Genomic DNA, 12262 nt, shown 5'->3' with positions numbered 1-12262 from the left:
GTAAAAAATATATAATTTGAAGATATTTAATTACCATTTAAGCAGTAGTTAAATAAAATTCTATGTTTTAAAGAAACTTTAGTTCCTCAAATTAAAAGTTAGTTTTCAAATTCATTTTATAACTCTGCACGAATAAAATTTAACCTAGTTAAAATACACTGTAAAAAAATATAAACAAATGAAATAAAAATATATTATTTATACTACAACTTAAAGTTTACAATTTATATAAGTTATTGAAGTGTACATATATATGTTTTACTGTATCCTAATATCAAAAGTATATCTTAAGTTAGGACATCGGTATGCTTGGTGCACGACTGTTCGATTTCTAACAATAAAAATTCCAAAATTTTTAATTTTAATAACTGTGAGTTATTTTTAATTACTCTTTTTATAAACTTAACATGACAATTTTTTTTTTTTTTTTAGATGTTGGTAATAAACTGATCAAGTTAAACTTAGTAGCTAATAAATATCTATAAACATTTATACATAAAGTATTAGCTCGAAGACAGATTTATGCACAATTTTTTATTTAATACTTAATTTAAACTTTTAAACAAAAGAAGTATTAAATAAAAAACTGTGCATAATTCTGTAAAATAAATTAACTTAAAACAACGAACGGTATTAACAGGCTTAAACTGAAAATATAAAAATTCAAACATTAATAGAAGTTTGTAGCTTAGTTATGAATTCTATCGTACTCTTTTGAAAATTATAAAATAAAACTGAGATTCCAGTATTACTTTTTAAGGTTTAACTTTTGTTTTCATTGACAAAGTTTTTAACTTTAAGACATTAAAGTGTATCCGTGGTGTATGACTCGATAACCGAAATGTTTCGTCGTGCACCAGGTCCTTGGACAAAATGTCTGATCGCTTTTTTGGTCAGCTAATAAACAGTTAACTTGTTAAAATTCTAATGTTACTATTTAAAACTAAGTAGGAAAATTATGGCTAAATTATAACAAACAAGTTATGATTTAAAAAAATATATCAAGTTGACACACACTTAAAGCTTAAAAATCAGTATTAGAGAGTTTCTGGTATAATGGCAAGGATTTTGCTAAGTTTTCACAGCCGATACAGTTTGGATTTTTTTAGGTGAACTCAAGCGACAAAATACTTTACTTAAAAATTAATCAACAAAGTATTGACTTTGTAGCGATCTTTTTTTCAATAAAGTTTCATTTTTACAAAGTTTAAAAACCTTTGACACTATTTCTATTAGAAAAGTGTATTTAGGATAAGCTAAACAAATATAGCATCAGGTGAGTAAAATTGTAAAAGTTGCTAGCATAACTATTTTGGTTATACGGAAAAAATCCAAAAGGCTGTTCTGAAACACTTAACATACATAAAAGTTTTAGCTTTTTATGATACCATTTATATACGTTTTTTAATAGATGTACATAAAATAAAGTTTATTGAATATATTTTTAACATTTATCGGACTAATAAAAATTAAAGCCGTAGTTGGTTAATGTAGATTGTAATATTCTTGGAGTAACAAAATTTATCACTATAGTTTATAATAAATATTTAAATTTAGTTATAGATAGACCTTTAAATGTATTTAAATACCATTTTATTGCAAGACACAAGACTTTTTCCATTAACATTTATTAACAATTTAAGCGCTTTTGGAACTCACAAATTCCCTTGTCAAAAATTATACTAAGCACTCATAAATTAACTAAACACAATATAGATAGATTGAAACTAAATACTTAATAAAGTAACTCAATTAATTAAAACTAGAAGTAATTACAAAAATGGATTTCTTAAACAATAAAACCAATAGAAACAAAATGGATTGTTAAATATGAAAATAGTAACTCTTGATCCTTTATTTTAAGGACCAAAGTGATTATTCAAACTTTTTTTTGTTTTTTAATTAGTAATGCTTCTGTAGATAATAGATCATTATAAGATCTGCACGTTTTAATGATTTTAAAAAAATTATAAATTTTATTAAAATTTGTACAATATCCATAATTTTCGATATATTTAAATATTGCACTATTAGTTGGAGTCACATGCTCTTAAATTCTTACAAAAATTGTCTTTCAGACTCACCAATATATTGGATGTTCAAATCACCTGGACACGTGAACTTGTAGACTAAGAAACTTTGATACATACTATTTATTGAGTGGTTTAAGGAAAAAACATTTCCCTACCTTTTGTGTTTTACAAGCAGTACGTATTTTTACTCCCATCTCTTCGCACATAGCTTTGATGTTCTTGGAGAATTTATCGAATATTTTTCTGACATATGGTATTGTAGTGTAGTGTTTATTTTCATTTTTATTTTCAATTCGTTCTGACTCGAAGTATCTTTCTTTTGTATCTGCTCATCGATAAATTTAGTCGGAAAAGAGTTTTTCCCTCCATTTTTGTTAATTACTTGTCGTTTTAATTAAATTGATTTTTTAGGTCAAATATAATTATATCGTTTTTAATTAATTTGTGAGTGTTTAGTATTTTTGACAAGAAAATTTTTGAGTTCCGAAAGTGCTTAAATTGTAAATAATAGTCCTGTCATGACGTTAAAAGGTATCCGTGGTGTGCGACTCGATAACCAAAAGTTTTTATTGTGCACCAGGTCCTAGGACAAAATACTTTGAGCGTGTGTTTATACATATAATAAATATTATAGTGGAAAAAGCTTTGCATCTTACAATAAAATGGTATTTAAAAGTTTAATTTCTATTCTTGTTAAAAAGATATTTAATAACAAAGTATTTGTGAAAATGTTTAATAAAACATAGAATTAGTGAACATGTTGGGAATAAAACACTTGGTCTTCTTATTCAAAACTGAAGTTTTTGTTTTCAAAATTCTTAATATTGATAGTAGGTTAATTTTATAGCTTTTTTATACTTTTATTATTTTATACGTTTTATATTTATTTTTTAGACACATAACTTACCAATTTTTAATAGATTTGCAATAGTCTGTTTCCAATGCTATTTAATTTTTGTATGGTAGAGTTAAATGTTTTAGGTCAAAACCTTTTATGAAAATATTTTAAAGTTTGTAAAAACTCTTTCATTACTTGAAATTCTTTTAACTTACTAAGTAGTCCATATATTTATTATTTTAATTAGTTACAAAAGTGAGTATTGATTATTTTTTCAAACAAATTTTAGATATAAATAATGAATTATCATCAGTTTAAGTATTTAGAAAACAAGAGATCAACACAGAAGGTAGAAGAACAATACCTAGCTGACTTTTGAGAAAATTAAATTTTCTTAGTTAGTCTGAAATTTCATTTCTGTTCTTTTAACTATAAAATGTAAACTACAAATTTTCATGGTTAAACATAAAAAACCGTTAGTAGAATGACGACTGCACGTTTTTCTGTCGCGGGTAGATGACGAGTTTCAATAAGAACAAAAACCGGGTCTCAGTCTACCGAAGACTTGTGGTCTGATTATCGAATTGGTATGATAAAAATTTTATCTTAAGTTGAGCATGTCTCACGGTCACGGCATATAAAAGTCAAGGTTTAGACTTTCACCGATGTTTTCTTTGATCGTATTTAAACTACAAAGATATAGAAAAAATTTATAAAATTTAAATTTTAGTTTTTCAAAACACTATTATTTATTTAAAATTATACACTTAAACGCTTTTTCTCCAACAGAAATAAATTTAAAGCAAAATGTAAGTAAATTGCAGATTAAAAACACTAACAAACTGACATGAATCACAAAGTTTTTAAGTTTATGTTTAAGTAGACTTAGTATGACATTTTACAAAAAATAAATCTAAACTTTGTTTTAGCTGCTGTGATGTTTAAACAGTAAACATTTCATTATGTTTATTGCTAATTAAAAAAAAGTTCAATTATAAGCAGTGTTAATCAATTAATAAAAATTATTAGAAAAAGAAGTATTTAAAAATACTTTAAAATTTATTATAAATGGATCACAAATAATTTTTTTTAAATATAGCAAACAGAAAAAAGTATATTTAAAGCAATAACTAGGTTTCATTTTAGTAGCGCACAATTTGAGTCAACGTATTTAGGAAGGTTTAACTAAAAAATTATCTAAAAAATATAAAAAAGTTTAGAATCGTGTTTTGTATAGTTTGTCTTGATAAATCTTAAAGTACTGATCGTATTAGTTTAGTAACTGTTTGTAAAACTTCTATAAGGTGCAGGAATAAAAAAAAACGCTATTTTAATAAAAATAGTACAACTAGGTTTTTTAAAATTCAAACGATAGTTTTCAATAGATGTTGATTTTTTATATATAAATATATATTTATTTAGATAGATTTATTTCTATTAGAACAAGGTAATAGATATTTATAAACAATTTGTCTTTGTAAAAACTTATGAAACGACAAACAAAAACGCTCAAAATATTTGGTCCAACGACCTAATGCATCAAAAAACTTTTCGGTTATAGAGTCGTAGACTACTTAGATACAGTTCAATGTCTTTTTTATGACTATATTCTTAAACTTAATTATAAAAGCTCTCATTTGAATTATTTTTATTAGATTTATTAATTTTAATAACAATATTTATACAATTTCAAAAATTCAATTTAATAAAACTAAAATTCTTTGGTTTCTAATCTTTAATTACTAATTCCTACAATTCTATTAGTTCACAGTCGTAAAATACAAAAAAAAGTTTTTAAGTTTTTTAAATTTTACTTTTTGTTAGTAATGAACTTACGAGTTATGAAAAAAATGTTTAAATATTTTATTTGTTATTACATAACTGGTGTTAATATGCACTTTCATATTTCTATAATAGGAAACTAAATATTTTTTGTCAGGGTCTTTCAACTACTTTATTTTTTGATCAAAAAATATTGGAAATTAAAATTAAATTTAAGTATGATGTAGATATAAATTAGTTACTACAAATAGAAAAAAATGATTAAGTAAATATTACATGAGATTTTAGCCCGTTTAGAACAGGATTTTCTAAACTAATTTTCATAATAGACCCTAAATAAACTGGCAATATAACTTCTATGTAAAGTTTTTATTATATAGTTTTACAAGAAACAGCGCTAAATTTATAGTAATTTTTACAGCTGACTGAATTGGTTATAAGAACTTCAATTAAGTAGTTATAGCTACTATTAAAGCTAAAATTGAAATTTGAGCTTTATTACTTTGCAGTACTTTCAAGAAAAAGTCAACATTTTAGTTAATTTATTTCAATAAGATAGTTACAATCACAATAAAGCATACATTTAAGCTAAAGTATTAATAAAAAGTTTGCTTTGAGAAACTTTTTTGTTAAATATTTGACTGACATATAAATAAAAAAGTTTAAAAAATTGAGTTGGTAAAAACATGTTAAAATTATGGTATTTATTATTAGTTAGTAGTAATATTGATTTTTCATTAATGTATGGTATTACTGCTCAAAAATATTAAAGCTGCTCAAAAAATGTTATTAAATGTATGGTGTGAGGCTTGATGACCAAAAGGTCTTTCTCCACACCAATCCATTGACCACAGTTGTGAGTGTTCAAATTTTTCTTTCTTTTTTTTATTTTCAAAATAACTTAAACAACACCATTTTTTTAGTTTAGTACATAGATCCTTTGCGCTTTTAACTTTTATTCTAGCTTTTATTATTAAAAAAGAATGTAGTGTTATTAAAACTGGGAAAAACTATACTTTTAAAGCAAAAAAAGTTAATATTTGAATAAACTAAAACTTGATTAATTCAAAAGACCATCTTGCTAATTTTCATAGCTTTAGTTATAGAAAAAAAAAAAAATAAATAAATGAACGCTAACAACTAAGGTCATTGGGTTTGTGTGGAGAAAGACCTTTTGGTCATTGAGCTTCGCACCATTTGCTTGTAACTAATACTTTGAGCTAACTTTAAAACATTTATTAAAATCCAAGTAAAAAACAAAAAACTTAAAAATTGATTATATATACATTAATTAAAATAAAAATTAAGTTTAAAAATGGTAAGCACCCTTTTTTAACCCATTACTGCCAATATTGACCATGGAAACTATAGTCTACCATGAGCTCCACATAGTCTCCTCCCCTAGATTTTAATTTTTATGATCATTTGCATTCACATTTTTCTTGTTGCCCTATCTACAAAAGCAACCACAAAAAATGCAACAAATAATTCAAAATTAAATAAGAGGGGAGAATTGGTAATGTCACTATACATAAGATATTTAGTATAATCATAATATGAATTTATTCTTTCAAAAATTTTTTTTACAAACTAAGTTTTGGTCAAAGACCTTGTCAGTGCTTAAATAAATCTTTTTCAAATAGAAATAGAATCAAATAGATCCACCAGTAGTTGAGATCTCTCTATTTGTTTTATTAAAACCAAAACATATAATAATAATCATAATATTGTAAGAGCACCATGTATTTTTAAATAATGTCTAAAAATTTTATTGTATTTGCTTGTAGGTAGGTACATGAGTTTTTTCAACTTTAATAAGGCTAAAAGTTTTTAGAGTCTTAATTTTCTGATCACTTATTATCAAAGAAAAGTTTAAAATTTATTGTTATACAATATAAAAAACATAGTTATTTTTTTATAATAAATTTACTTAAAAAAGATAAGAATTTTAATTTTTTATAGAATTTGTAAAAATTCTTGATACTAACTCTAAAAAACCTAAGATATTTTTTTAAGCTATAAATTTTTTTAGTTAAGTATTATTATCTGCAAGTGTCTAAAACTCTAAAAGTCTAAAGTATATTAATTTGCAAGTAAATATTACAAGAAAATAAGTGTTTCAAGTCAAGTTGTATAGCTTTTATTAATAATTTATTTAAAGTAGAGTATTTTATCCTTTCAAGGTTTAAAGATATACAATCATGAGTTAAAGAAAATAAAAATATTTAAAATGGATAGTGTTAGTGAAGAAAGCTCAATTTTGGTAAAGCAGAAAAATATAGAAAAGTTGAATGAAGTTAATGAACTTGCAAACAAATTGATGGAACAGAGAAATTATAACAGTATGAAAGGTGTAGAAGTTAGTAAAAGTTAGTTTTTATTATAACTAAGCTTTATAGTTTTACAGTTTACTATAACTTTTTTTTTAAGTTGAACAGTTTATAATGTAATATTCATAGATATTATTCATATTCTTTTTTAAACTATGCCAAACTATCAATTATAGCTTTAAAGCTATTTTATTGTATATTACTTTTTAAAATAATAGCTTGTTTCTATGCTAGAAACTTTGAAGTAATATAAAAGTTTTGTTTTATACTTTAGTAAATATGTGGTTCTACTTATAATTGCTCCTATGATATTTTTTTAGTGGGCTTTGAAGTAAATTTTTAAATAAAAACATTAGTATTAATGCTTTCTACATGCTATAAATAAAAAGAACTTACTTTTACTTGTTTGAATAGCTGCTATTTTTAATTGTGCAACAATTTACCTTTGAAAATGGTATTTACTAATTATAGTGCTATAATATTTATTTTTGTTATAAGCAAAAGTTTTTTTAAATTAATAATGTTGCAGCAAATTATTCTTTTTAAAAATTAGGCTTAGGCAATAGGTAATGGGAGGGAGTTAAAATTCTATATTTCCAAAAACTAATATAGACTGTTATATAAAAAATTATAATATAAACTACAAGCCAGTTTTTATACAATTAAAAAATGATTATTAACTTTTGAGATATTACAACTTTTGTAAAAAGTTTCCCAAATAAACCGTAAAATTTTCATTTTTGATTTGTTTGGATATTTTAAAGTTGTCTAAAAATCTACCTTCTCCTTCAGCATTTGAGCTAGAGACCTCAAATTTTCAGGAAACATTATTTTAAGGGTTTAGAAAACTTTTAATGTTAGGTTAAAAAAAAAAAAATTTTTTTTTGATAAGAGCAAAACAAAAATGCATTTTTTATTTTTTGATTAAGAAAAGAGATAAATATTAGTAATTGACTTACTATAAAAGTTTGAAAAAGATTGGTTAAAAAATCAAGCAAAAGATATATTTTTAGTGAAATTAATCATATTTTTTTAATTAACTATCGTATAAGATAAATAGTTTTGTCAATTGTGTTTTGTACAGTTATTTGAATAAAACAATACCTTTTGCTTAAAACAATGTGTTTTCTTATAAACTCTAAGTGCAAAATTTAACTTTGTTATCTTTTGGATCCTATTAGTAGAACTTTTCTCCTGATATAACTTACTTATAAAGTAAAGCCTCTCGAAAAGTCTATGTAAAAAATATCTTGCCTGTATATTATGTACAAATGCTACCAAATTGGGTCCACCAACTAAATAAGTTGGATAAACTATTTTATGGAATATGAAAAAAGTGTATTAAAACTTATTAACTTAGGAATAAAACAAAATCATTAAAACCTTAAACACTATATATAAAAAAGTATTAGTTTGTCATGGAAGGAGTCAAAATTACTATCAATTAATCAACATATTTTTATTGAATTAGCTCTGCTTTGGTATGTCATTGAAGAGCAAATAGAAAGTTTGCCTTTTTTATTTAAGTCAAACACTTTTATTTGATAGCAACAAAAGCCCAAACAAATAATTGTCAGTTTACAATATACATCAATTACAATTTTCAAAAGTACTGATACTTTAAATTTGTTTACGCTCAATAGTTTACTTGTGCTGTTTTAAGGAATGTTTTGTTATGATTTTAGTGTGGTTGTTTCATTATATAAGATTTTTTTCAACAAAAAAAAACTGTTTCTTTTACAAAGTTAGATTTCGATCTAGTTTCAAATAAAATATGCCAAAACTAGTTATCTACTGGATTGGGTCTTTTTTATTAAGATATTGCCAGACCAGATTATATGAATTTTTTAAATAAGAGTCTGACTGGGTATGGATAGTGGATCTGTTAGATTACTATTTAAAAGAAAAGCAGCTCTTTGTTTAGACTAGTTATATCTTAAAAAATCCTGTAAAATTATGCAACTTTGGTTTATAAGCAAGTTAAATATTTTTATGTGTATTAAAATAAATAATAAAAACAAGTATATTTAAAATTAATTTTTGTTTGTATCTATTTTCAATTAAGAAACTAAAAGTTTCAATTAAAATTGTAGTTTAAATGTTATTGTTATTTTATTATTATGAAAAAAATACTTTTCTGTTTCTCTAAATATAAAAAAAAGTTTCAAGTTAAAAACTATTGAAAGTAAACGATGGTTAAAGATTAAGATAAACTATTTTATAAGTTTTGCTTTATGCAAATATTATTAATATTAGTTAGATAAACGTATGGTTTATAAAAGCTTTGTTTATTATAATTGAACTATTTATCTATAAGTTAATATTTTTGGTGTAATTTTAAACAAACAGCAACAAACTAAGTTGATAACTTGAAACAACAACACTGTATTAAAGCTTTATATGTTAAATTTTAGGTTTCATCTTGTATTTTTTTTTAAATTTTATGCCTAATCTTGTCTAAGTAACTTCAAATTAATAAAATAAACTTACAATAAATTACGTGGAATATAAATATTGCTAGCTTGAAATACTTTAAATTTTTAGGTGTTTCAAGAAGGAAGACTGTGAACGATGACAGTTACAAAATATCTTTTGATAAAACTAAGAAAAAAAATGACAGTTTACATTTTGTATCAAGCTACTTGCATGAGACTGACAAGTTGATCGAACAAACAAAAGATTTAAAGAACCTGATTGTAAAATCAACTTACCAAGTCGTTGATTCAATACAAGAACTCACAAAAGAAAGCCAAGTTACAAGCAATCTCTTTACTACAGAAGAATATGATTCAAAGAACAATGTAGTAAAAAGTTTTCAAAATTACCAAAGTCTTTCTAGCATCGACCATAAAAATAACCAAAATGTATCTCAATGCTCTAAAGACTCTTCTAATTTTACAAGCTTCTGTACAAATACAAACATGCAGTCTAGTATTTTTGAAGAAGCAGAAGTTGATGATAAAATAAATGATGCTATTGGTATTAGTGAGAAATGCATTATGTCCAAGTTGAAACATTTAAATACTGAATTTAACAGCTTATGTAAAAATCCAATTCGTACTAATATCTTGGAACTAGCTAAACCTTTTACCTCAACAACTATTAGTCCCAGAATAAACAAAACTTGTTTAAGTGACGAATTGAATAATAATGGTAGAGTGTCAAACTCTACTAGTACTTTATCTTCTGTTACTGATGTAGAAGTACCACAGCTTGATTTAAGTGAATTGCTAAGATCTAAAGAATTTCTTGTTGATACAAAAAGCTCTCGAAATGTCGAAAAGACAAACAAAACATTAGAAAAAAGCTTAAATGATAAAAATTATAAAAACAATGACTTTAATTGTAAGAAACAAAGCACTTCTGAGAAAAACAACAAATTGTATTTGGTAAATGAAAATGATAAAAATATGCTTTCCAATAAACAAAAAAACCTTTATAATGTTGCAATTAAAGCAAATTTTCCAGACTTTAACTGCAATTTCAGAGAAGGTTTTAAACTGTCTTGTAAAAAATGTACTTTAGACACTATCCCAAATGAAATGTGGTTACTGATATTTTCATTTCTATCTTTTGAAAATCTTTTTGCTATTAGGCTAGTTTGCTCTAAATTTTACAATTTAGCAAATGATTCCAGTCTCTGGCGACGAATAAAGCTAACTGATAAAAAGTTAACTAACAGTTCTCTAAAAGTGTACAGTAGTAATTCACCTCGGCATTTAGAATTTAATAGGTGCAGTTCGAAATTACTTACAAATTCAGACATGAGGAGTTTTTTTCAAAGTTTGAAAACATCTTTAATGTCTTTAAGTGTTGTCAGTTGTTCAGGAAAAGCTTTTTTAGGTGACAACATTTCTTTGCACGTTTCTACTCATTGCTTAAATATAAGAACAATTAACATTCCTTGGAGCTGTATTACTAGTGATGGGTTTTCAGCACTTGTAGAGTCTCTGAATTTTATAGAAAATATTGATATAAGTGGAAATTCCTTAATCGATGATTTGTCTTTTTTGAAGTTTGTGGAAAAACATTGCACTAATCTGTTAAGCATCCAAATGGAAGGTTGTTTTAATATATCCCCTTATCTTATTTTAAAAATGGTTGACAATAGTCCTAAACTTAAAGTTTTAAACATTGCTCTATGTAATAGAATTGATAACCAGACTTGCAACAAAATTTGTTCTGCCTTACCTAACATACGTTGTCTTGACTTACACGGAATTAAGTCCTTTGATGACACATCTTTAAAACTTCTGAGTGAAACTTCTAAACTATTACACACGCTGATCATTGGTAACTGTGGTGAGATAACAGACAAAGGCGCTATGTTCTTAAGCAGATTTAGTTTTAAACACTTAGATATCAGTAATTGCTTCAAAATAACTAATCAGTCATTGCTTTCGCACAACTTCTCACAGCTTGAAGTTATCGACCTGAGTAGTCTTGCAGTTTCGGACACTTTCATTAAGCATTTATCTTATTCTGCTCCAAGACTTCATACAATAAAAGTCAGCTACTGCTGCCACATAACAAATGATGCACTTGTAAAGTTTGTTTCATCTGCTAAAAGCTTAAAAAACGTATGGGCTTATGGTTGCAAGCAAATTAACTTTTCATTGTTAAAGGAGGTAGATCCTACTTTGACTTTGAAATTGTGATTTTTTTTAAAGATACAATGATATTGTTTCCTGCTTAATCTGCGAAAAGAAAAGTTTGGATGCGTTAAATATTTTTAAAAATATTGATAACTTTAAACCCGCCTTAGTTTTAAAGTAGATAAATTTATTTTTATACAATCAGTTTGTAAATCACTCTGTAGGGTATTAATCGCATAGTACAGTTTAGTAACAAAAAATAATTAGCATATAAGAATTTAAAAAAAAATAATTAAAATTAAACTTCTTAAAATTTTTTAACTAATTTCACCTGTTTAAATAAAAACTAAAAGAAAACTATAATTTTTATAAACCTTTTTTATTCAAGCTTTACAATAAGCTATGTTTTTGCTACATTAATCTTATTTCTTTTCAAATCATATAAATCGTATTATTCAAGTGATAAATTGTTTTTTCAAATGTTTAAATGCATTTATATTACTTTTATAATTTAAATATTCTTAACTTTACTAAAAAATCTATAACTTATAAAAATTTTATTTTTTCATATGTTCACACGTTAACTGTTAATTTTCTCAAAATTTGAATGGTATTTTGATCCGTTGTTTGAATTTTTTAAGTATTTAATTTTTACAATTAAAAAAAAAAGGCTAACTCAAGTCA

At 24.6% G+C, this 12262-nt stretch overlaps 1 protein-coding gene across 1 annotated transcript; it reads left to right on the top strand.

The window, feature by feature from the left end:
* Window positions 1–6883: 6883 nt before the first annotated feature.
* On the top strand, window positions 6884–11726 carry LOC145844871 (uncharacterized). The gene is made up of 2 exons (XM_082952291.1): window positions 6884–7022; window positions 9528–11726. Exons 1-2 carry the CDS (start codon window positions 6884–6886, stop codon window positions 11639–11641), a joined length of 2253 nt encoding a protein of 750 aa, XP_082808417.1. The 3' UTR covers window positions 11642–11726.
* The last annotated feature ends 536 nt before the right edge of the window (window positions 11727–12262 follow it).

Source organism: Thalia democratica, chromosome 9, assembly GCF_965202585.1.
Source record: "Thalia democratica chromosome 9, ktThaDemo2.hap1.1, whole genome shotgun sequence".
Classification (NCBI taxonomy): Eukaryota; Metazoa; Chordata; class Thaliacea; order Salpida; family Salpidae; genus Thalia; species Thalia democratica.
Note: the sequence above shows the minus strand (reverse complement) of the source record. Positions and strands in the feature narration are given on the sequence as shown.